Below are 27469 nucleotides of genomic sequence, written 5' to 3'. Positions count from 1 at the left end.
AAATTTTCCTTTTGGTGAATAAATTAAGTGTAAATTCTAACATTATTTCAGTTTTCACTTTCCATTTACTTTGACTGTACAATACCTAAGTCATAGTTGATCAATTATACTTTTCTATCGATCAGCTGACAATAATATTAATAATTTTCTTCCATTATTTCAGACATTTTTATTTCTGAATGATTATCCTGAAATGCAAGGAAAATGGGTTGGCGCATCAGGAATCCCAGTTGAGTGGTCTTTTAACTATTTAAAATATTTGGAGGTGGAAGGTTGTGACTTTTTGACAAATGCAGTGCTCCCATCTCATTTGCTTCCCCTTCTAAGAAATTTGGAAAATCTGACAGTAAAGAAATGTAAATTTGTTGCGGCAATATTTGATGTGAAAGACACACCACCAGAACACGATGATCCAAACAAGATTGTTAAGATTCCGGTGAAGAAGATCATTTTGGAGGAGCTTCCAACTCTGACTCATGTTTGGAACAATGATCCCAAACCAAGTCTCAGCTTTCCATCTCTGGAGAAAGTCTTTGTTGAGGAATGTAAAAGCATAAAAAGTTTATTTCCAGCATCAGTTCCCAGAGACAACCTAGAGCATTTAGATGTGAGAAACTGTGGGGAGTTAGAGGAGATTGTTGCAAAAGATGAAGCATTTCCCCAAGAGGTTATTATTCTGTTCCCCAAATTGACCTGTCTGGTGCTACGGGATTTGCCAAAGCTAAGGCGCACTTGTTCTGGAATGCAAAGTTTATTAGACTGGTCTGCTGTCTTAACAAGATTATACGTTTCTCGTTGTCCAATGCTCAAAGTTTTTGCACAAGATATTCAGAATTCAAATCCAGGGGTTGAAGATGGTTTTGCAACTGATGATGACAAACACCACCTTTTTTCTTCTGCACAAAAGGTATGAATTTAGTGAAAATGGTCAGTATTTTACATTTTAATTAGGGCTGGTAATGGGTAGAGTAGGATAGGGTTTAGACTCTATCCTAACCCTACCCGTGGGTTGAAAATCTCTCAACCCTAACCCTATCCGCACCTTAAAGTTCTAAACCCTATTCTACCCTATCTGCAAAAATATCAAATTTTTTCATAGTAAATATAAAATTCAATCATTTTAAATTTTATATATATTAATAACATAAAAAATTAAAAAATTAATGCTTTAAATTACTAAATTAACTAACTAGTTTAGTAATTGTTCATTTATTGTAAGTTATTACATAAGAGAAGTTGTAGGTTTAATTCTCACTTTCTTCACCATATACTTAATTTTTAATAAAATATGTGTTATATATAAGGTGCGAGTAGGGTAGGGTAAGGTACACCTTAAACCCGTACTCTATCCTACTCGCAGGTATACCTGGACTGTACCCTATCTTATCCGCAGTGGATCAAATAGTCTACCCTATCTAAACGGATTGGATCGAATTAGATACCCACCAATAAAATATGAATTGTCAGTCCTAATTTTAATTAAGAAAAATTCCAGGTGACGAACACTTTTTTTTTCTTAATTTTGTCTTATTTTTAACTATTACTACCCAATTCTCTCCTTTTTACGCTAAAAATGCTGGCCCTATCATTATGCTTTTACTAATGCTAGGCGTCCAAGCTTTGTTTTTAATTGAGGGTCTGGGAAGTTTTAAAGGTAGTTTTTTTGAGTATTTGATTTATGAAAAATAATAGTACTAAGAAAGATTAATGTATGATGGGGCCACAACTAGTGTGAAGACTCAAGGTGGTGTGACAGAGGAATTTCCTATTGGTATAGGATTAATTACACAAGGGATCATCCTTAAGTCCATACATTTTCACATTAGTCTTGGAAATACTCACAGGGCACATCCAAGAGCCTGTGCCATAGTGCATGCTTTTTGTCGATGATATCGTCCTTATGGAAGAGTCAAGGAAAGACCTAAATAAGAAGTTAGACTTATGGAGAAAAGCTCTAGAAGTGTATGGTCTGCGCATAAGCTGTAGCAAAACGGAATATATGGAATGTAAGTTCGGTTTGAGAAGGAAAAACCCCTAATATAGAGGTGAAGATTCGAGAAAACATCCTACGAAAAGATAAAAATTTTAAGTATCTTGGGTGCATCATACAGGATAATGGAGACATTGAACATGATGTAAATCATAGGATCCAAGCAGGTTGGTCAAAATGGCGGAGTGCATCTGGTTTTATATGCGACAAAAAAATGCCTTTAAAACTTAAAGGTAAAATTATATCACACGGCTATAAGACCGGCTATGTTTTATGGTACGGAGTGTTGGGCGGTTAAAGGGGAGCACGAACATAAGCTAAGTATAGGAGAGATGAAGATGTTGAGATGGATGAGTGGTCATATGCGATTGGATAAAATAAGGAACGAAGATATAAGGGAGAGAGTTGGAGTAGCACTCATTGTGAAAAAGATGGTAGAATTGCGTCTCAGGTGGTTTAGACATGTGAGAAGACGACCGACAGAACACCCAGTCAAAAGGGTGGATGAGATGAAAGATAGACAAGGGGTGAAAGGCAGAGAAAGACCTAAGAAGACCATTCATGAGGTGGTCAAACGAGATCTACATGTAAACAGTCTCTCTGTAGACATGATATATGACAAAGCTCAATGGCGTCGTTTGATTCATGTAGTCGATCCAACCTAGTAGGACAAGTCTTTAAAAATAATAAATAATGAAAATAATTATACCTATTAAAAAATTAACATTAACATTAAAAATAATAGTGTAACCTAAATAAAAAACAAAAGGTAAGAAAATATGAAAAGTTAAGGTTAAAAAAGAATTTTATAACATTATATAAAGATAGATTATTCTAAAAGATAAAAATATATCGCGAATCCAACAAAAATCTTATGACATAATGCAAAGATAAAAGATTATACTTAAGCTATGTGAATTAGCTTATTTTTATGGGGCCTGCTACACATACAAGTAAAAAGGCCGTACAAGTTTTACAAGTTATCAGCCCAAACTTCATTAACACGCGCATTAACTCATTTTGAATGGAGCGTAACTACACGCGCCCCACTCAAACGGTTCCTCTTCGTCGTCTTCTTCTTCTTCTTCTCCCTCTTCCTCTTCCTCTTCTTCTTCTTCCTCTTCTTCTTCTTCTTCTTCTTCTTCTTCTTCTTCTTCTTCTTCTTCTTCGTTTTTTTTTTCGATTTTCATGGTTTCTGAAATTCTTCTTCTTCTTCTTGCTGCACGTTCTTCTTCCTCTTACTCTTCTTCTTCTCCTTATCTTTCGTTTCTGCACGTTCTTCTTCCTCGTTTTCCTCTTCTTCTTCTTCATTTACGTCTTTTCTCTCTGTTTTCTCTTTTTTTCGATTTTTCATGGTAAATCGTTTTTGAAGAAGAAGAAGCAGCAGAAGATGAGGAGGAGAAAGAGAAAGAGTTCTGAATTATGCATAAGATGTACTTCAACGAATTTTGGGTGTATTTTTTTAAATCCTTTGGGTGTATTTTCTATAACCCTTTGAGTGTATTCCTATAATCGTTTGGGTGAATTCTTGTAACCGTTTGGGTGTATTTTCTGTAATCCTTTGGGTGTATTTCTGTAATCATTTGGGTGTATTTGAGTGATATCTGACTGATATCTATGGGTGTATCTGACTCATATCTATGGGTGTATCTTACTGATATCTATGGGTGTATTTTTCATTTCAGAAAAAATGGCAAGCATTACAGAAATATACCCAAACGATTACATAAAATACACCCAAGAGATTAAAGAAATACACCCAACGATTACATAAAATACACCCAAGAGATTACAGAAATACACCCAAACGGTTACAGGAATTCACCCAAACGATTATAGAAATACACCCAAAAGATTACAGAAAATACACTCAAAGGATTTAAGAAATACACCCAAAATCATGCATAATTCAGAACTCTTTCTCTTTCTCCTCCTCATCTTCTGCTACTTCTTCTTCTTCAAAAACGATTTCAGAGCTTGATGTCAAAAAACAATAGAAATCGAGAATAACGAAAAAAGAAAACAGAGAGAAAAGCACGTAAATGAAGAAGGAGAAAGAGAAGGCAAGAAACAAAAGAAAAGAAGAGGAAGAGGAAGAGGAAGAAGAACGTGCAGCAAGAAGAAGAATAAGGTGCAATGAAAACGTGCCGTAACAGTATGTGGAGGAACTAACGTCAACGACGAAGGACAAACCAGTGAGAAAGGAGGAGAAAAGAACGATCGAAAAAGAAGGAGAAGAAGAAGGGATGTAGCGCGTGTAAGGAACGTAACACTTACAGCGAATTTTGGGGATTAGAGTTTAATTGGCTTGTAATACTTACAAGCCCTAATCGCTTGTACGCAGAGTTTTTCCCTATTTTTATTAGCATGATGATAACTAACAATAAATATAGAGACTATCTTTAATTCTGTTTTAACTTTTAATATATTACTAACAGATAGATGAGTTATTGGATCCATAAAATAAAAGACATCTTAAAAAAAAAGTTTAAATTCATTTCGTTAATATAAAATAGATATATAACTTCCTCCATCCATTTCTCACTTATAATGTACCACAATTTCAAAAAGTTCTTAAATGGGTTTAATTTTGTCTAAATTTAATAAAAATCTTCACTCTTCATGGAATTCTACTCTTCACCAAAAAAATCTTCTTGTTTTATATTTAAGAAAGAAAGATTCCCAGCTACGTTATTTTTATTTAATTTGTTATTGATTTCACATCCTAGGTTACTACCTCCAATTTTGAGGAACTAGAGCTGAGTAAGGAAGATGTTAGAATGATTGAGAAAGGACTACTTCACGTGGACCTCCAAAACTTGAATTACTTGGGACTGAATAACTTCAATGATAATGAGACAGATGAATTTCCAGATGTTTTCCTCTCCAAGATGTCACTACCGAAATTAAAGGAGTTTCAGCTGCTAGATTGCGCCTTTAAATATATCTTCCGCCCAAAGAGGCCTGACATGGATTATTCCAAAATGCTCTCGCAGCTCAATTATTTGAATATTACCAATCTACACAAGCTCAATTCCATGGGGTTTGAGCACCCCTGGATGGCCCCTCTTCTTGAAAGTCTAGAAACCTTGAAGGTTTCGGAATGCAACTTGTTGACAAACTTGGCAGCTTCATCTGTCGTGTCTTTCCTCTATCTCAGGGTACTGAGGGTAGAGAATTGCGCAGGATTGAAATATTTGTTCACATCTTCAACTGCCAAAAGTTTGGGTGCACTGCAAGAATTGGTCATTACCAAGTGTAAATCATTAGAGAAAGTAGTGGCTCATGAAGAGGGAGATAAACCAGATGATATGGTATTATTCAGTAATCTCTATACTTTGTCTCTCAACGAGTTACCACAACTTGAAAGCTTTTACACGGGGAATTCAACTTTGTATTTCCCGATGCTATATGGTAATTTATTGTGCACGATCACTAAGTGTAATAAGATGAAGACTTTCTCTCATGGCGACGTGCTACCCAAGTTTATGCAAGGGAAAATAGATGAAGACCCTTGGCATGGTGATTTGAATGCCGCAGTCCAGAAACAGTTTCAGAAAGCACACATTATCACAACTACTGCCCCCTGGACTTATATGTGAGTGTTTATATCAAATGATGTGCTGAATTAGTTAATTCTCATGATTATTTCATAATCTCTAATGTGCTAATCTTGGGTCGTTTTCTTTTTTATTATATCTTGGATCATTTTCTTATTTGGTATGTAGTGATGCACAGTTTGGAATCACTTTATATATACTGAATGGAATTTGTACCTAAGACATGGTGCATTCTTCCCAAACCCCTACTAAACCAATTGTAGTGGTTTATAAACAAACCTGAAAAACTGATAAGCTTTTTAACCCCCAAAAAAACAGAGAAGAAAAGAAAGAAGGGCTTTATTTCTTTAAAAAGAAATGGTTATTTTTCATTTTGTTAATATTCTTATAAGTCTAGGCAAGTCTGTTTGGATAAAACAAGAAAAAAAAGAGAGAAAAAAGAAAAGAGATCAGAGAAGTGTACCCTTTTTATAATGAGAAAAAGAGAAGGCAATACACGGTTTGTATCATTTCACCATTTAACAATAGTCCTTTGTTGAAACGATAATAATGTTTCAGGGACTTGTTGCCTACTGAGAGAAGCTTATTGTTGCTTTCATTCATCACGCTGGCCCAAAGTGCTAATAGTACAATCAAGAAGAAACAGCGTAGAACACTTGAATTGCCAGTGAGTACGGTAATTTTCCTGCTATATGTTCGTGATAACAGATAGAACTAGAAAATGTTCAACATAATTGTCTTAATGTCCAATCATTTTGATCCAAACTAACATAATTATTTCCAAAATTTTCTTTGTCGAGGCTCAGTGTCCCCCGGAATACAATGAGAATGTAACTGGATAGCACCATGGTGGCAACTACTAATGGAAGGATTTTCTTTTTCGGCCGGAGTGTAGTGTGCATGAATAAATTACCTGTGTTTCTGCAGGAAGTGTGAAAGGAGTAATCTTGTATTACAGTAGCTAGATGTGTGTGATCTTTTTAATTGCAGAAAGGATTGTCATAAATAAATTGTACCTGTAATTTTACAGGAGGTGTTTATGTTTTTTTAGAATAAAGATGATATGTATGTTCACATACATGAAGTTTGTATTGTTTTAAAACTGGAGGTGTGTTTTAATTCAGCAATAAAGTTCACGTGTTATTTCCACAACTTATATGTATTCTTTATATTTTGTTGTTGATTTTTTGGGTTGTTTCTTCAAAATTAAAAATGGTTTTCATGAATAAAACTGGGAAAGAGGAGGGTCATCTATTGTAGACACCATGCACATACACGGGAGTGGATCCTCTCCGGTGAAAAAAATTGGATAGTATCCAGTGTTTAATCTAACCATTGATTGTTCTCTTTCTTATTTATTTCTGGTCTCACTTATAGAATCAAATGTGAGAGATCACATTACATTTTGTCCAGTGTTAAAAAAATTGGAGAGAATCCATTTTTCACATATACACAAGTACCAGCAGACAACACCTTTTTACACCATTTTTCCTCTCATTTCCAGTTCAAGGACTTATTCACCTTTTTGTTTTAAATTTAAATGAATTTCAGAGTAAATTATACGAATAAAATAATCTGACCCTAATATTACTCAATTATCTTAAATAGATTTTTTTTAAATTTATGTAAATCTATGTAAATTATGTTACAGAGCAATGTTTTATTAGGATTAAAGACATAAATCGTGCTTAAATGCCATGATTTAACTTGGATGAGACTACTTTATAATTCATTAGAAGCAACCACAATTTAGGTAGACATGGGCGTCTAAATCGTCTATATATCTATTCTTATTCTTATTTATATAGTTGATAATAACTCTTTGTATATTGAATTTAAGTTATATTTCTTCTTCTACTGATGTCATTCTACTGATGTCACGTATTAACCGATAACTTTTAGTAAAATATTAAAAAAATTAAAACCATAATTCCTATATATAATTAATTCATTTATTATATATTATTATTCAATGAAAATATATAACATTAATTAAATTTAATAAATATTTACATTAAAAATATCATAATAATAATATTATAATAATAAATTTGAAGTTAAAAAATATTCAAATTCAATTATATTTGACCTATTTATATTATACAGAAGACTTTTATCACTATTATTTCATTTCACAATTCGTGATTTACCTATAAAAAATATTTATACTAATAAATGAAGAGGATCCTATCTACTTAGAAATGATTCTATTAAATGATTACAAAATAAAAATATTTATGGTATTTTTAAAACAAATTTACAAAAAAAACACCCTTATTACTTTTACTATTTTTTAAAATTTTGCAATACTTTACATATAATTATATTTTAAGATCCTTATAATTATACTTATTCCAGTATGATATTTAAATCAAAGAATCAATTTTAATCATTTTTCAATATTATTTTGAGTTTGTATCACTTGAGATATTGACTTTATAAAAATATTAACAGGTATTTTTACTTTATATTATTTAAATTATTCTTATTAAAAAATAACTTATTTAATATATATATATATTAGGAGAAGAAAAACAAGATGTCAAAGAAAAATCTACAAAAAATACGAAAAATGAAGTTTTCGTGCTATAACATAAAAAATTATTATAGTTCAAATTATAAAAAATTTATTATTCTAACTATTATAGATGTTATTGAAAATCTATATGCATTAGGAGAAGAAAAATAAGTCGATGTCAAAGAAAAATTTACAAAAAATACGAACAACATAAAATTTTTTTACAGATTTAAATTATAAGAAATTCTATCAAATTCCATCAATTATACTTATCATAAAAAATTTCATCAAATTATAAATTACTAACTCAATAATTATTATATATTCAAAATTAAATTAAAAGTTACAAATCAAAGTGCTACAATAACTTTTGTACTATTTGATAAAAAATAAATAAAAAAATTATTAAACGTTACTGCCTCAAATCTAATTACACTTCAAGTCCTTAATGACACTAAAACATCATCTTAATAGAAAAATTTATACAATCTCACACTTATATTATAAGTCAAAGTAAATTATTCTAACTTTAAAAAATGGCTCCTAACAATACACTGCTGTTAAGATATTTGTCCGAATAAAAATACTAAAACTCAACTCCTACTACAACAAATTTAACAGGTAATACTACAAAAATTGTATTTATTCAAAACATGATTTATATTGCTCATTTATATTTTTTATTGATTATAGGAACCAACTTCACCAATACTAATATCATCAGATTTAAATGACCTACCAATCAAGAGATTAAGGGAAAAAAAATAAACAAATCTAAAGCACTCCTTCAGATGAAGAATATAATATACATACAAAGATGGAACAAAAAGCACAATAGAAAATGCATACAAGTTAACCGTTTAAAAAGAACATATCTTCATAAGAACATATAAAAAAAAAGATTAAACAAGTCTAACAACAACCAAAAATAAAAATAGGAGGACAAACACCATATAAAAAGACTAAGTCCGTCAATATAACGAATAAAGATGTAATTTTGTACCATTTCAATATAAAAAGTTTTTGTATTATAAAATATTTTAAATAAAAAATACATCAAATTTAATATTAATTTTTATATATTTTAATTAATTTTAAAAAATATAATATTTATTAAAATATGTTTTATATTATCATTGATTTACTACACTACGCATCGTACGTTTCTCAATCTAATTATATTTTAAAACGAGTATAACTAAAATAATAAGTACAATTAGAATAATGAGTATTTAACAAAAAATAAATTTTATAAAAAATACTTATAATAAAAATATTTATAATAATTATTAAAAAATTAGTTGTAATTATTTTAGTTGTACAAAACGTAAGAATATAATAAAAATTTTCAAATTTTATAAAAAATGCTTAAGATAAAAAATTTTTAAATTACTAGTTGTTACGATATTAGATAAATCTATTTATACTACAACGAATTAGCTGTAGGGATGTCAATAGGGGTAGGGTAGGGGTGGGGGATGTCTTCCTATTCTCTATTCCCGCCTCCAAATTTGCTCTCCGTCTTCGCTCCCGTTCTCTGCTGTGGGAGAATATTGCTCTCCATCCCTATTCTTCACAGAGCCTCATTTTCCGCGAGGACCACATTCTCCATCTATCTGATAGTTCTAACTAATTATTAATTTCCATATGAATAGAGCTACAAGTATCCATCCTATACAAAAACAGCAAGATTTTATACAAAAAGTTTAAACGACAAGATGGTGACTTCCTTCGAAATGACGCAGTGGGAGACGCAATGGCGAGCCAGAGGACAAAGCAATGGATGAGGCCGGTGGGAGACGCAGGAATAGAGAGGAGAATGGCACGACGGCAGAGTTACGAAAATGAACACCGCAAATAGAGAGCACAACGCAGTGAAGGTGTGACAATGCGGCAAGAAGAGAGAGTAGCGAGGGGGTGGCTGCAGAGAGGTTGGATGGAGTATAGACAGCGTTAGGGATCTCTGAGGGTAATGCAAATGAGGATTAGGATAATTCAACTATTAAGGACAATTCAATAAATTTATGAATTTCGGGGATTAACGAGGACAGGGCGGGGATCTCCGCTCGAGTTTCCACGCCTGCCTCAGGAGAATTGTGTACCTCGTCCCCGTCTCCACAAAAAAAATTTCTCACAATCGAATCTCCATTTCGAACAGTCCCTACAGGAATTTTCGCGTCTCGAAAAATTTTACCATCCCTACTAGCTTGGCCTCTCTCTTCCCTATTAATTTGCTTTAGCTTGCAACGAAATAATTTTTGCTCATTTTTTTATTAAATCATTTTACTATACCCTAAACGTTATTTACTTTTTTTTTTGTTATTTAAACGTTATTTACTTATTTTAAAACCCTATTTTATGTATGACATAATATGTTAGGTACCAAAGTTAATAGAGATAAAATAACGCGATTAAAATTTATGAACAAAAAATAGATGGAAATGAACAATAATTTAGATAATAATAAAAATAATATGATAAGGTGGAGAAATTATAATCTCTTACAATATATATAGAGAAATCTATAATACTTTTTTATAAGGGTGGCAAACGGGCCTAAACCCGCCGAGTCGGCTTGCGTAACCCGCTAAAAAAGATGGGCTGGGCTGAAAAATTGAGACTGCCAAAGAACAAAAGCCCATCTAACTCGCACCGCTTAAACTGCGAGTTTCGGCGGGGCATGGCGGGTTTTCCCGCTGGGTTTAGTTTTTTTTTTTAGTAAGAGGGTATGTTTACAATTTTTTTAGTAAGAGTATGAAGATTAAAATTGAGTGTTTTGGATTATGTTTATGTTGTTTTGGAGACAATATTTATAATTATGTTTTGGATTATGTTTATTTTACTTTGGAGACAATATTTATAATTATGTTTTGGATGAAAACTTGGTTTATAATTATGCTTATTAGATATTTATAACTACAAAGACTTTAATATTTGTGAATATAAAAAATATAATTATTTTTATGCCTTTATAAATTATAAATTTATTACTATAGTAGTATGGTTGTGAAATTATATATATTATTTAGTAGTTAATAGTAATTAAAAAAAAAAAAAGAGAAATTTCGGCGGGTTTAGCCCGCCATCCCACAGTTAAGTGGGATAGGGTGGAATTCTAGGACCGCCTCACTAAGTGAGGCAGGGCGGAATTTCCCGCTTGCCGCCCTACTCTCTTACATATTATGAAAATTCATGCAAATAGATTACATATACGAGAGACCTTATTGCTTTTTTCTTTAAGTTTCACTCATTAATTATATGCAAAACATGACATATATTAGCAAATATCTTAACTCCTTATATATAGTATTTTGTGGAGGTGCATTTGATTTATAAGTTGATCGAATTGTATACAAATTATAAAAGTGTGTGCACTAAAATCTTTTTTGACATTTATCTTTGTCAATTTATATGACAAGTTGATAATTATCAACTTTACGTAATAACTCATTCTTTAATTAAGTTAAATATTACAACTAAACTAACTTATTTTTTAAGTTACAAATTTTAACTAAAATTTTAACTATGTAAGTTGAACAATTTACAAATAATTTTATGAGTCTTCTAACTTAATTCAAATTATTTGTATTATATTTAATTCTAGATTAAGTTTAGGTTCTATAATATTCTTTAATTTTTTTAAAATTTTATCATACTAATATTATTTATAACTTCTAATTATTTTTATTGAAACCAAAATTGCTGCTTCTTTTTACATAATATCCCAAACCAATTTTGTAAGACGACTTTCACAAATCATTTTAGCTAAGTCCACGTGGAGAAGAATTAAAAGAGAAATTTCATATATACACACACAAAATATTATTAAGATATTGTATTAAAAGCTAAGTAATCTTGTTTGCAAAGGCACAAACAACATAAGATATTATATTTAAAGCTTCTAGCTAGCTACTACCTCCCTTACTAAGCCCATGTCAAAAAAATTATTAAATAAAACTTTGACGTATGGTATAAAATTATTTTTAAAATAAAATTTCTGGATATATAAATAAGATCAATTTATCATATTTTAATAATTTACCGTGAAAAATCTAATTTTTACTTGGGGTATAAACATGTAAGATTGGTTTGGATTTAAAAAAAACCGAGAACTGAATCAATAAAATATAATTATTCAATTCAAAATGAATCAATTTAGGTAATTGAATATCTATTAAAAATTAAATTTAAAAAATAAATAAAATGATGAAAAAATTAATTAAAAAAAGAGAATAGATAGATTACAAATTACAATACATTATTAAATTTATATTTAATTCAGGTTTAGGTTAGATTAAAATTGATATATAAATTAATAGTCAAATTCGTTTTTGAAAGATGGCACAATTTTTATTTTTAGAGTTAAGTCTTAAAGTAGTCCTTAAAATTGCATTCAAAACTTAAAGTGGTCCCTGAAGTTAATAATTACTCAATTGCACTCCAGGACTCATAGTAGTCTGCCTGGCAATTTTTGTCCATCACTGGTCGTCAGAAAGCCGAGATGGACTAGTTCCTGCCATGTAGCAAACGAAACTTTTTTATTTGCAATATGGTCCCTTTTTCTTTTTAAAATCCTAATCTTCAATTTTTTTTCCTGAATTCTCTTTCTCATTATCTTCTTCTTCAATCTCATTCTCTCCTCTCACTCTTCTAAATTCAATCGTTAATAACCTTTAGAGTTAAGTCTCAAAGTAGTTCCTAAACTTGCACTCGAGTCTCAAAGTAATCTTTAAAGTTAATAATTACTCAAATTCGTCCCCAAACTTGTATTCCGGAACTCATAGTAGTCCCTGAAGCATTTTCTGTTCATCAAAACCTTAAAACGACGTCGTTTTGAACAAAAAAAAAAGAAAAAATAGCGTAATATGTATATATATTTTACTGTAGAAATTTTTTATTATTCTCCCATAATATATTTGATCATTTATTAATGTAGATTTTAATTATTTTAGTAATTAATTATTCAATTAAAATATATATGAATAAATATGTATAAATATATATAACTACATAATAGTTCATATTGAAAGTGAGCTCAGAGAGGTGTTTCTTCGTGTGTCCTCATAGAGCTGAGAGAGAGATGAACGAGAGAAGAAGAAGGAATTTGGTAAAGGTGATTTTAGTGAATGAAAACCTAAAATGAATATACAAGCTACAATACCTATTTATACAATGTATAATTACAGCTGTGATCCTATAATTACAAATCTACCCTCTAACAATATCAAGTTTGTTACCATCAGAATTAACTATGTGATATCCTCCCACAAGCTGGGAATGAAAAATGATCAATGATTACTGATCATGTGATATCCTCCCGCAATCCAGGAATGCCATGAATATCTGTCAGTCCCAGCTTGAGATAGAATTTGGAGAAAGGTCAAAGGGGCAAGGGTTTAGTGAGAACATCTGCAAGTTGTTCTTCACTCTTAATGGGCAATAATCTGGTTAGTCCCATTTGAGCTTTCTCCCGTGTAATATGACAATCAACCTCGATGTGCTTAGTTCTTTCATGAAAGATAGGATTAGCAGCCAAGTGAAGGGCAGATTGATTATCACAGTATAGGTTTATAGATTTTGTAAGAGGCAATTTTAATTCAGTAAATAAATTAAATAACCATTGGGCCTCACAAGTTGTAGAAGCAAGAGCTCTATATTCAGCTTCAGTGGACGATTTCGCCACTGTTGCTTGTTTCTTACTCTTCCATGAGATGAGTGCTGATCCATAGAAAAAATAATATCCAGAGACTGATTTTCTGGAATCACTGCAAGATGCCCAATCAGAGTCGGTGAATCCAATCACACTGTTGTCCGAATGAGAAGGAAATAGGAGACCAGTTGCTGGACAGCCCTTGAGATACTTCAAAATTCTAATGGCAGCACTCATATGATTCTTCCTGGGCTGATCAAGGTACTGACTTAATTTTTCCACAGCAAAGCAAATATCTGGTCTTGTGTTGGTTAGGTATAAAAGCCTTCCAATTAATTTTTTGTATTCAACAGAATCAGCTAAATCATCACCATTGTCTTTGCACAATTTGGTAGTATAGTCCATAGGAGTTGAGCTTGGTTTACAATCAAGCAATCCGTGATCCTTCAACATGCCTAACACATATTTCTTTTGGTAAATAGTAATCCCTTTGGAAGATCTAGCTACCTCCATACCAAGGAAATACTTTAAGTCCCCCAAATCCTTGATTTTGAACTTGCTGTCAAGAATGTGCTTGATCCTGTTGATTTCTGTCAAATTGTCCCCCTATCAAGACTAGATCATCTACATAAACCAAAATGATGGCAATACCATCATTGTTATACTTTGTAAATAGAGAGTGATCAAGTCTTGATTGAGTGAAACCTGCCTCATGCAGAACTGAATTCAGTTTGGTGTGCCATTGCCGACTAGCTTGTTTTAAGCCGTACAATGATTTCTTCAATTTGCAAACCAAGCCATTACCATTTACCTCAAGACCAGGGGGTAATGTCATGTACATTTTCTCATCCAAATCTCCATGCAAGAAGGCTGTGTTTACATCAAGTTGTTTGAGAAACTAGTCTTTTGCAGCAGCAAGTGACAGAACTACTCTTGATGTAGTCATCTTGACAACTGGACTAAATGTGTCAAGATAATCTACTCCGGCAACTTGGGTGAATCCTTTTGCAACAAGCCTGGCCTTGTGCCTTTCAATTATGCCATCAGAATGGAATTTGTTTCGAAACACCCATTTGAAACCAATTGGAAACTTCCCTGCTGGTAAATAAGTGAGTTCCCAAGTTTGGTTCTGCTCAAGAGCATCTAGCTCAGCTTTAATAGCACTTCTCCAACACTGTTGAGTTACAGCATCCCTATAGTGTTTCGGCTCAGGTGTATTTGTGATGGCTAGAGAGAGGTGTTTGAAACTGTCACTCAAATTGAAAAGAGGCACATGTAATGAATACATGGGATGAGTAGCTGAAGCAGCAACTGAGTTTATGCAATGATAATCTGCTAAATATGCAGGTGCATGCCTAGTTCAAGTGGATCTTCTAAGGAATGGGCTAGAAGTATCTACTGTGACATTAGCATTATCTTGAATGTTTAAGGAAGATGCAGATGAAGATGTATGATAATTATCATTATTTTGAGTGTTTGAGGAAGATGAAGATGGAGATGCATGATTAACATCATGAGATGAAATGCTAAAGTCAGAATCATTTATTTCAAGTCCTAATTGTGGAGCATTCTCAGGTGGATCTATGCTATCAATCCCAAAATGTGTATATGTTGAGTTAAGAAATTAACTAAATTAATTAGTGATGACAAACATTATTTTTGGCAAAATAAATAATTAGTGTTGATTAATTAATGAGTATATGTTGCTAATTATTTACTATGTGTTGTAGGCTATAATTAAATTTAAGCAGCCCAAATGGAATAGAAAATAAAAGAAGAAGTGATGGGTTAATAAAATAAACAAAGCCCAAGGAATCAAAAGATGAAGAAATCAAAACAGGCCAAGCATATCTCTACCCGATCCAAGCCCAACTTTTGTTCAGCAAATCCCTCTCTTTGGCCTTACCAAAAGCAACGTTCATTTCTGAAGAGTTGGTCAGAAACTCAAAAAAGTAAGAAAGAGAGAAAGAGCTTCTTTCCCAAGCTATTAACCAAAGAAGCAAGAGAGAGGAGGTTTAAGCTTGAAAGACAGAATGTCAAATCAACAAGCTCAAGCCAAATCAAGCTTAAGAAAAGATTAAAGGTAACCCATTTTCTTATACATGCAACACACTTTCTTCTCTTCATCTTCAACCTTTTGTATCTCCATTTTTGAGCTATATGGAAAAGAGGATTTCTGTTCCTCTCTGCTATGAATCCACGGTCTCAAACATGTCTTGGGGACCAAGTTGGTTTTCAAGGGCTCAGATCAAGTTGACCATTGGAAGACTCTTGTGGTTGCTGCTTTATAGATTTCGGTCAAGATGAAGGAGTCAGAAGCAAAGTATCTACTCTAAGGTTTATTGAGGACAAGTGAATCTGTGGGTTAGTGAAGCTCAAGGCTCAAGGTGTTGACCTTGGAAGTGCAACTAAGCAATATGCAAGAAGATAAAAGAAGACTTCCTGCTCATTCAGAACTAAGGAGAGAAAATCAGAGTTTGGTGAGTTGTGTTCTGAGAAGAAGTTCCCTGAGAAGTTCCTCTGCTTGGACAATGTTCTCTTTCAAAGAAACATTCCGCCAAGATTGAAGAACTAAACCTGAGGCTTGCAAAGCTGATTTTTCACATAGCAAAGAGGCTGTTGATCCAGTCAATCTCCTTCATATTTTACAGATTGTAATTTACTTTTCAATGTTTATCTTTCTGTAATTTCTTGTGAGAAAAGGCATAGTGAGAAAGCTCAAGTAAAAGCCATGAGTGGAAAAAGGCTGAGTGATACACTTGAGAGAAAAGTCTAGAGTTATTTTTCAGATTTCTTTAGGTATGTCTATGTCTTGTATCTTGTACCTGTGAGGTATCCCTTTCTTAGTTGGGTTAGCACTAAGAGTGAAGAGTTAGGTATTAGCATAACCAATGTCAAGTTAGGTTAAAACTTGAGTGTGAAATTGGTGTATGTAATACTTTTAACTATAGTGAAAATTCCTCCATTGTTGTGGAGGAGACTGGACATAGGTTCCATAGCACAAGGCAACCAAACCAGGATACATGCTGGTGTTAGCTTTTCTCTTCTCTGCTGTGTTCTGTTTTTTATATTCATGAGACAAAAATAAATTGTCTCATAAATTTCCGCTGCTGAGTTCAAACAAAAGTAGAATTGAAAGTTTATTTTAAAAGGTGACTTCAGTAATTAAAAAGAAAGGCATAGATTCAACCCCCCTTCTCCAAGCCTACCACAACCTTCAGTATAATTATCAACAGGAGGTGCAGATATATGAGTAATATGTTGATAATTTGGTGATAAATGATGGCTGTAATTAAACAAATCTTCAGATCTATGAGAATTGTTTGTGTGATTTAAGTTCTTGTCAATGAAAGGGAAATGATTTTCATAGAAAATAACATTTCTTGAAAGAAATATTTTTCTCGATGGTAATTCTAATAAAAGATAGCCCTTAGTTCCTGCTTGATAACCCAAAAAACAGTATTTTGAAGCCCTAGCATCTAGCTTAGTCCTTTTTGAAGTTAAAGTACTTGCATAGGCAAGACAGCCAAAGGTTTTCAAATGTGAAATATCAGGTAATTTTGAATAAAGAACTTCATATGGAGAAGCATTTTTGAGAATAACACTAGGAAAACGGTTGATGAGGTGTACTGCATGCTTAATAGCATAGCTCCAAAAACACTTTGGAATATTTGAATGAAACATAATGCTGCGGCTAATTTGTAATATGTGTTGATGTTTTCGTTCTACAATTCCATTTTGTTGAGGTGTCTTAACACAAAAGGTTTGATGTTCAATTCCATTAGAATTGTAAAAAGAAAGCATCTTAAATTCTGGTCTATTATCTGATCTGATAGCCTTAACAGATTTTTCAAATTGGGTTTTAACCAGTTGAACGAAAGATTTAATCAAGTTTGATGTTTCAGCCTTATGTTTCATCAGAAAAATCCATGTGAATCTACTTTTATCATCAACAACCATTAAAAAATATTTATGACCATTAGTAGATGGAGTTCCCAAAGGCCCCCAAATATCCATATGAAGCAAATCAAAACAATTGGCTGCCTTACTAGAGCTTAAAGGAAACGGAAGCTTCTTTTGTTTACCAAAATGACAAGCATCACAAGGAATTTTATTGAAATTCAAATCACAATCTGTAAGATTGTATTTCTGTTTCATTACAGCAAGCCTATTCTCCGGTATATGACCTAATCTAGTATGCCAAATGTGTGTAAAATCTGTAGCATTGAAGCTAATAACAGAATTCATCAAAGATGCAGATGAAAATGCATGTTGTGTTGAGATATCCAATGCATAAAGTCCCTCTGCTGCTCTAGCTACTCCAATCCTCGTCTTTGATGAATCCTGTATCTCACACATTGTGTCAGTTATTTCCAATTTGTATTTTAAATTTGATGTAAGTGATGAAACATAAATAAGTTTATAGTTAAAGCTAGGTATGTATAATGTGTTGGTAAGATAGAGTGAATCAGAAAATCTAACTGTTCCTATGATGTTGCTTGTGGTGTAGGAGCCATTTGGAAGCCTAACTATAATTGTAGGAATATGATGGTAAGTGTCAAAATCTTGAAGATAATATGATACATGGTCAGCGTGGCCCCTGTATCAATGATCTAAGATTTTGACTTTTCTGTTTCATCACCACTTCTCTCAGCCAAAACATGTGATTTAAAATGCAATAGTTGAATCACTCGGTTATTGTTACCTCTCATTGCTGGAGTTTGGCCAACTATTTGGTTGGTGCTGTGGATGGACTGTAACTCATTGCGCTGAAGAAGGGCTAGTAAAGCGATCTTCTGATCTTGAGTGAATTCCAAGCATTGCTCGTCACTTCTTTGCTGCTTCTGATCTGCACTGTCTTCATCAGCATGTTCATCAGTGGCTGCATAATTGAATGTTGCAGCACTACCACTATTATATCTCTTTTCTGATGTGGTGGCAGACCATGTTTCCTATAGCAAACATTTATTGTGTGTCCAAGCTTTTCACAATATGTGCAAATAATTTTTCCTCTACCCGATCTTTTGCCTCCATATGTTCTGCTCTTTTCTCTGCCTTGTCAATTAGTAGCAACAATATCACTCTTAGTAGAATCTGATCCTTTGTTGGAAGTGGTTCCTTGTAGAGATTTGGGTGGAGCAATATTGAGAAGTATTTGAGATTCTTCTCCATGAAAGCCAAGTTGCCTTTCTTGCTGTGTGAGTAAGGCAAAAGTAGAATCAAGATTGGGTAGTGGCTCGATCATCATGACCTGTGAATGTATAGTTGAGAATTGATCATTTAACCCCGTAGAAATTTCACCACACATCCCTCAAATCTATACGCTCGAATAACTCCAAGATCACAGGAGCATTTTGAAGTGCATTCACAAGCAGGTATAATTCTTAACAAATTTTATGTCAATTATATATTCTTGTTAAGTTATTTTAACAAATTTAAACAATGTTGTAACTATTGTTTTAAAAAATTATTCTTAATTTATATGTACAATTATTTTATGGTAAAAATACAATAAACGATACTTTAATAATGAATTTCAGTTAATAAACAATACTAGAAAGATTTAATATAATATCTGGTGACACTAACAGATTCTCTGTCAGTCAATTTTTTACTGTATGTTCTATTTTCACTCTTTCAGTAAAACAAAATAGCAGCTCCTAACTAAGCTGCAATAACTATAGAGTCTATTTTCACCTTACAGCATATTTACATCACTCACAAAACACGTGCTTAAACTTGTGAACAAAAAAGCATATATACAAATTAAAAAAAAAAATTGCTGTGTACAGTATAATTCACCAATGCAAAAATATCTTTTACACTAAATGACCATCAAGTCACTGTGTACGTAACAACAACCAATGAGTCCTCACTCCCCACAGGCCATCAACGAAATTACTTCATGTCGGGGGTAATTTTTGTCACCATTTTAAATTTATTGAAAAAATTTTACTGTTTAAATCTTTCAAGAATATTTTCGTCAGCAACTAAATTTTTTAGGAGACACTTTCCTACTCTTTTATTCTTTCTTTTTCAATTTTATTTTTATTATTTATTTGTATTATTTGATTTTATTAAGAGAAAATCAAATATTATCATGACTTTGAAATTTTAAAAGAATTAATATAATAGGACTTGACTAGTAAGCAGTAACGCTAGTATGAAATACAAAAATATGTTTTACAGTAAATGAATATAATTACATGATGACAAATTAGCTCTGCATCATCATCATTCATCATCACCACCATGAAGTCATTGTGTACGTAACAACCACCAATATTCAATGAGTCCCCACTCCCCACAGTGTGACAGAGCCACAGACCATCAACATAATTACCAATCAATAATTCAGCAGATACAACAACTCTTATTATTTCTCACTTTTTCTATGCACTAGTTTTGCTATAAACCTTAGGTTGTTATTCTCACTGCCTTGAAGTCATTGTTGGAACTTAATTGGAATTTGGGAGCATTCTCTGTAGCCCTGGTCTTTGCGCTTCTCTTCTATGCCTTAATCATTATTAGAGAGCTTCCAGCTGCTTATGGAGGTTTGTTTCTCTATATATCTTGTGATTTTGTTTATACCATTGCATAATAAGAGAGTGTTGAAGTAGATATTATATAAATTTACGCCGTAATTAGTGAGTTGGTATTTTAGAAAGCGAGAAAAGAAAGATTTGAACTACAAAATAGACTACACTCTACTTTTAAAATCATTCTCCATTTTCTTCCTGTGTTTGAAATTCCAACCTCTAAAAATGTATAGAGAAAAGAGGGAGACATGCTCACATGCTTGTAGAGAGGAAACACTACTAAAAGATCAGTGGAGCATATTAGAGCTTCTTGTTTGTTCCATATTCTTGTAAAGGTCAAACAACGACTCATCAAAGCTTGATCCAAACTACTACTCCAATCAGAGGTTTGTTTGCTCACTATAAAATACTTATTATGCAGTTTCTTTGTATGTTTGCAATATAACAATTTTATCATTTTTTTTTCTTAAACACTTTTTAACAAAAACTCTTTATACATCTATTCTAAGATAAAAATTCAAGTATAGTCAACTGCATGTAAAGTTGATAGTTGAAAACTGTTAAATGATTTGAACGATTTAACTAAATCTTCATCTAACGACTTATCAATTTCACGTGAAGTTGACTACACTTAATTTCCATCTTATTGTAATTGAAAAATTAATTTTTTTTCTTTTAAAAAATGATGTTTTTAATTAGAAAAAAAAAACATCCATCAATAAAACTTTAAAGTAGTATTTGTTTTCAAAAGATAAAATTTTATTGAGAGATTGAGATTCAGTATTATGTTTAGTAATTAGAAACTAAAACTAAAATTTTAATTTTCGGATACAAAGTAGATTCATGAAATTAAAATTTTTGAAATTGGAGACTAAAATGTTAATAATATTTTTATTTAATTTTTTAGATTTTAAATTTATTATCAATTTTTATATTTATTTTAAATTAATAAATATAATATTTAAATATAATTTAATTTAATATATTTTACATCAAATACAATACAAAAATTTAATTTAGTCTTTGTTTTTGTTTTCCTTTCAAATGCAACCTAAATATAACATGATTTATTATGGTTGTTGAGGTATGTGTACTAGTAGCAAATTAGTTGTCTCCTAAAGAGTCACGCCAGGTTCATCCCAAGCAATAGCTGGGTTTGATTGTATGTGAGTGAGTGAATAGTGTATGATAAAAAAAAATATTATGTATAAAAAGATTATTTAAAAATATAAATTATTTGTTAATATAAATTATTTATGAAAAAAAAAAGAGATTATTTTCACACAAAAGAATCATGTGTCTAGCTGATTTCTAATTTTTATTTTGCTTTAAATATTTATGAAAAAGAAGTTCTATCCACAACCGCTCCTTATCCTTCAATATTTGTCAAATCAATTTACCAATAAGTGCCACATTAATACACTGTGATTGAATTTCTAACTACAAGTCCTTCTAGATTTTTGGGAGCCAAAACTTTCTCCTACTTAATTAAAGGAAGACCTTTATCCTAAACCTCTGCCATCCGCATTACCTTTCCACAAGAATTGATGCATCATGGAGTCAATCTTGTTATGAGCATAGAAAGAGAAAAGGGAAGTTTGCATTTGATAGACCGGAATTAAAGATAAAATCGATTTTACCAAATACAATCTCCTAGCCTTGTTTACCATGCGCCCTTTCCAATTAGCCAATTTAACACGAATTTTCTCTAACACCTCTTGAACCGTTTTACGCGTAACTCTATCATGATCAATATTCACTTCCTAAATATCTTTCCAAAGTGTTGAGTTGAGTGAAGTGAATGCTAGAAATACTAGATAAAATATCCTTCATTTTCTGAGAAATATTTTTAGAACGTTGAGCTTTCGACTTGGACAAATTCACCTTAAGTCCAGATACCTTTGTAAAGATGTCCAAAGCTTTCATGGCTATTTCAATTTGATTCTTAGTGACCTTGCAAAAAAGGAACAAATCATCAGCAAATATAAGATGGGATACTCTAAGCCCTTCTTTCGAAATAGCCACCGGAATCTAAGAACCACCAGAGACAAGGTGAGAAATAAAACAAGCGAGTCTTTACATGCAAATAACAAAAAGGTATGGCGATATTGGATCTCCTTATTTCAAACCCCTTAGATGCTTGACACTTTGAAATCTTTCCCCATTCCATAGAATGGACAAGGAAGGAGAGTACACACAACACATAATAGGTCTCACAGTTGTAGTTGAGAATCCAAAACTCTTCAATGAATGCTCCAAAAAACGCCAATCAACTCGGTCATACGCTTTCTCAATATTAATCTTGAAAGCAATAATAAATATTTTCACTAGTTCCTCTTCTAGAAATAAATCCGTTTTTGCAACAGACCAATCACCTCAAAAAGGAACGGGCGAAATCGATTTACGAAAATTTTGTGACAATTTTGTAGATAATATCGCATAAGCTAACTGGCCTAAATTCTTTCATATTCTTCGGATTATCCACCTTCGGAGTAAGAAAGATCAAAACCTCAAAAAAATAATCATCAATATGACTCTTTACGAAAACTTGCCTCACAATCTTCTATACATCTATTTCTATTATATCCAATACTCTTTAAAAAAGATTACTTGAAAACAGTAAAAAAAAACTATATATTTAAAGAAAAATTAATACACTTTTCTTAGAGATACAAGTTGTTTACTAAGTACAAAATTCCCATCCAAAAACAATTATGCATTACTTTTGAGAAGATCATCCCTCTAATTGAAGAGCTGCACCTTTCAAAAGTCGGTCAACTTTCCAAAATTGTCCTCCAACTGTGTGCTTTAAAATCATTAAAGACAAAATACTTTAAAAATATTTTAAAATACAATAAAAATATTTAATTATTAAATTAATATGTTTGTAAAAGATTTTAAAGATTGGATTATGAGACTTTAAAGACAAAATACTTTTAAAATGTAATATTTTTTTATAAAAATAACTAAAAAATATTTTTATTTTTAAAATTTGAGCATTTTACATTAATTAGATTTTTTGCATTTTTTTTGTTAATGACCACTAATATTTTTAAGAAATGAAAAGCAGACATGTTATGGGATTAACAATTTTTATCAATTAACACTTTAGACTAATACTTTATTTTTATATTATTAGAATTTATGATTTAGAGTTTAAAGTTTAAAATTTAATTTTCAGTGTAATTTAGAATTAGTCAAATAATATTATTGAATAAAATACATAAACAATTTACTAAATATAAAAATTGTTTTTCACTTATATAAAACATTATATTTTTTGAATATTTTATAAATATTTTTATTTTTATCAAATTAGAAAGTTCTTCCGTTGACAATTTGATCATTTAAAATTATAAATAATATAATCAACTATTTATCAATTTCGTTATATATAAAAAATAAAATTATAAAATGAAAAAGATGTGCGTTCAATCCTTACCAATTTTATTATACAAGTATAAAATTTTTAACTGTATACTATAATATATGAAGAGTCTAGAGAGACTGAATAGAGTTAAAGACTAAATTCACACCTGATCTTACCTGTAATTCATTTCGCTCCGCTCTCAACTTGATCCGCTATGAATCGGATTGACAATCCTATCCAAATATATTGAGTTGGATTGGATACTCCCAGATAAGATTAGTATTGTCATGAAGAGTATAGAATAGTAAAGTAATAATATGATTGAAACCCGGTGTGCTTCCATCGAACGGCTATGAAGGCGTAATCAAGGCCTTGAAAAGCTCATTCTTTGTTGTTCTTTTCTTACTCAATGTATTATATATATACACTGCTCTTCACTGTAGTACTTTAGTCGTTGTGAACAATAACAAAATTGGAATAATTAGAGCAAACAAAAATGAACAACAATCAAGGCAGAATTTATGGATACTAATCTCAACAATACTTTTATGCTCAAATAACACGTATTTTTTCATTGTGCTTAAAATATACAATTTTTTCTTCACGCAAAAGTAAAAATACTCTTATGTTGTACAAAAAATACACAAAAGTAGTTAGATATCATGAAGGCATTTAACTAGACACTAATTTCAAAAAGCGTGCAAATGACCCTTTTTTTTTTCCTATTATTGAATTTACAGTTTCATGTGCATATATGCAGAAAGAAGATGTAGCGGTAGAAGATCAAGAATGAAGCATGGCTCTTGCTACACCTGCTTTGCCAGATTGGCTAGTCAAATGGGTAAAAGAGACCCTAAAGCAAGAGCTGAGCTACCTGGTGTACTATCAAAGTAACATTAATGATCTAGAAAATCAAGTTAACAAGCTCAAGCAAGAGCGACAGAAGCTGGGTGATAGGGTTGCAGAGGATGAAGACCGTCATGGGAAAGAAATATATGATGATGTGTCAAAATGGTTGGACAGGGCTGATACAATCATTTCTGATTATGAAAAGTTCCGTAAAGAAGAAGACCATGCCCATGCAGTATGTTTCTCCGGCCTTCCTCCTAATTTGCTAGCGAGATATTTGCTTAGCAAAAAATCAATACAACTTAAAAAAGAAGCTGAGAGTCAGGTACAGAAGGCAAAGTTTCCTTGTATATCACATGGAGGGCCACCTTCAGTGGGTCTTGCTCTGTCTAATGTTGATTATCAAAGCCTTCCTTCCAGAGCCACAGCCATGGAAGACATTATGAATGCATTGAAAGACTCGAGTGCTAGAATGATCGGTGTTCACGGGCCATCTGGTGTGGGGAAGACCACTCTAGTCAAGGAAGCGGTTAACAGAATTCAAAATGATCAAGAAAAGCCCAAGTTATTCGATGTGGTGATCATAGCAAACGTGACAAAAACTCCAGACATAAGAAAGATCCAAGGGCAGATTGCTGACGTGCTGTGGATGAAATTAGAAGAGGAGAGTGAGGAAGGAAGAGCAGGTCGAATAAGAGAGAGATTGAAGAAAGAGAAGGAGAGCACTCTTATAATCCTCGATGATCTTTACGGTAAAGTTGATTTGAATATATTGGGGATTCCATGGCAGAGTGGTGATGGAAATCAGAAGAATCCAAAAGGAAAGAAGTCCCTTGGCTCAAGGGTTCCCGTTCCCGAGGAGAAAAAGACAGACCAACAAGTCATCAAGCAAGGTGTGATGAAGGAGCAGAAGGACCCTGATGGTTCTTCACCTTTGACAACAGAAGAGCGTTATAAAGGTTGCAAGGTTTTGCTGATCTCTGAGGTGAGACAAGTATTGAACCAAATGGATGTGAGGCCGGACGTAGTTGTCGCTGTGAACCTTTTAAACGAGAAGGATGCAAGGACCTTGTTCAATGAAATGGCTGGAATAGGTGACAAGAGCCATGAACTTGGAGAATTACCAGCTCAAATTGTCAAAAAGTGTGATGGATTGCCAATGTCGATAGTTACAACTGCAAAGGCATTAAAAAAACGGAGTCGCTTGGTTTGGGAGGAAACTCATCACAAGCTTGAAACGCAAGCATTGGTAGGAACACCCGAGCATTCTACACGGGTGATTTACGATCTATTAGAAAACGAGGAGCTCAAGATAACCTTCTTGCTTTGTGCTTGTATGGATCATGATGCATTAGTTTCAGATTTGGTGAGACTATGCATTGGATTGGGTTTTCTTCAAGGTATCTACACAGTAAAGGACGCCAGAACCAGAGTGCAAGTGATGCTTATGAAGCTCAGAGAGTCGGGTTTGTTGTCTAACAGCTATTCAAGTGATCGTTTCACAATGCAGAATCTTGTTCGCAATGCTGCTTTGTCGATAGCATTCAAGGAGAGGCACATGCTCATGTTGACCAAAGGAAAAATAGATGAATGGCCAGATGATGATGAGCTTAGAAGGTACATTGTTATTTCTTTGCGGCATTGTGATGTCAATGAGGCGATTACTAAGAGCATGACATGTGATAAACTTAAAATCTTGGAAATTAACAATAATGATCCACAGTTACAACTTCCAGATGATTTTTTTAAACAAATGAAAGAGCTCAAAGTGTTGATCTTAACTGGTGTTCATCTGTCACTGTTGAATTCAGCCATTGGTTGTCTAACCAAATTAAGAATGCTTTGTTTGGAGCATTGCACGTTAGATTCCTCAAGTGAAGAATTACGCATCATAGAAAACCTGAAGAATCTAAGAATTCTTAGCTTTTCAGGGTCTAATATTGATTGCTTGCCTGTTGAATTAGGGAAATTGTCTAAGCTGCAAACTCTAGACATAAGTAATTGCCCTAAACTTAGAGTCATTCCACCCAATGTAATCTCACGTCTTACTTCTTTGGAGAAATTGTACATGAGAAAGACTCCAATTCAATGGCCAAAGGTTATCAATGGAGCTGAAAATGATGAGAGGAGAAATGCTAGCCTATTAGAATTGGGGGGTTTAAATCAACTGACAAATCTTGACATACAAATACAAAGTGTGGATCATTTGCCGGAGAACTTGTTCTTTGACAAGTTATCTAGTTACAAAATTGTCATTGGCTCTTTGAGTAGATATTTAGAAAAAGATTTCAAAATACCAGAAAAGCATGAATTGTCGAGATTTTTGGCAATACATCAAAAAGGTGGCATTCACATTCATTCTCAAAAGGGAATCAAAATGCTGTTCGAAAGAGTTGAGTATCTGTTGCTAGGAAAACTCACTGATGTTGAAGATCTGTTTTATGATTTGAATTTGAAAGGATTTCCCCATCTCAAATATCTGGCCATTCAAAATAATCATGACATCCAATTTCTTATTCACCCCAAGGACAGGCAGCAGCATCTTGAGAAGGCTTTTGAGAAACTGGAGACTCTTGATCTCTATAAAGTGACGCAAATCGAGGAACTATGCTTCTCTTCATGTTTACTTTCTGAGCCCTCCTTTGCAAACTTGAAAACCATCAAAGTCAATTTCTGTGAAAAATTAAAGCATCTTTTCTCTACTCCTATGCTTGAGCTTCTATATGCTCTTGAGACAATACAAGCCTCTGATTGTGACTCTTTAAAGGAGATTGTCCCCGTAGAGAGCACTCATGAAAGTAAGATGCTTAAACTCCCTAAATTGCGCACTTTGACACTACAATCTTTACCTGAGTTCAGTGGATTTGATCCCATATCAACAACAGAAGGCATCAAAATTCTATTTCATGAAAAGGTACTATCTAATTCCTTTTTTAGTTATCTCCTTCACACTTAAATAAATAAAATTTTAAAATATTAATTCCGAAACATTA

General features: G+C 32.4%; 1 protein-coding gene across 8 annotated transcripts in view; it reads left to right on the top strand.

Moving 5' to 3' along the window:
- LOC112736444 (uncharacterized) overlaps positions 1-27469 on the top strand; it is a 63049-nt gene that overhangs the window by 15015 nt on the left and 20565 nt on the right. For 2 of the 8 annotated variants that reach the window (XM_025785907.3, XM_072214346.1), the window contains 4 exons: positions 164-907; positions 4720-5588; positions 6109-6226; positions 6351-6702. In XM_025785907.3, coding sequence (XP_025641692.2) covers positions 164-907; positions 4720-5588; positions 6109-6226; positions 6351-6392 — 1773 coding nt within the window. In that variant the 3' untranslated portion in view covers positions 6393-6702. Of the gene's footprint in view, positions 1-163; positions 908-4719; positions 5589-6108; positions 6227-6350; positions 6703-20011; positions 20273-20490; positions 20644-24387; positions 27391-27469 lie in introns of those variants that run through there. The other 6 variants (XM_029291278.2, XM_025772390.3, XM_025785932.3 and 3 more) reach the window with 5 other exon arrangements.

Source organism: Arachis hypogaea, chromosome 2 (genome assembly GCF_003086295.3).
Source record: "Arachis hypogaea cultivar Tifrunner chromosome 2, arahy.Tifrunner.gnm2.J5K5, whole genome shotgun sequence".
Classification (NCBI taxonomy): domain Eukaryota; kingdom Viridiplantae; phylum Streptophyta; class Magnoliopsida; order Fabales; family Fabaceae; genus Arachis; species Arachis hypogaea.
Note: the sequence above shows the minus strand (reverse complement) of the source record. Positions and strands in the feature narration are given on the sequence as shown.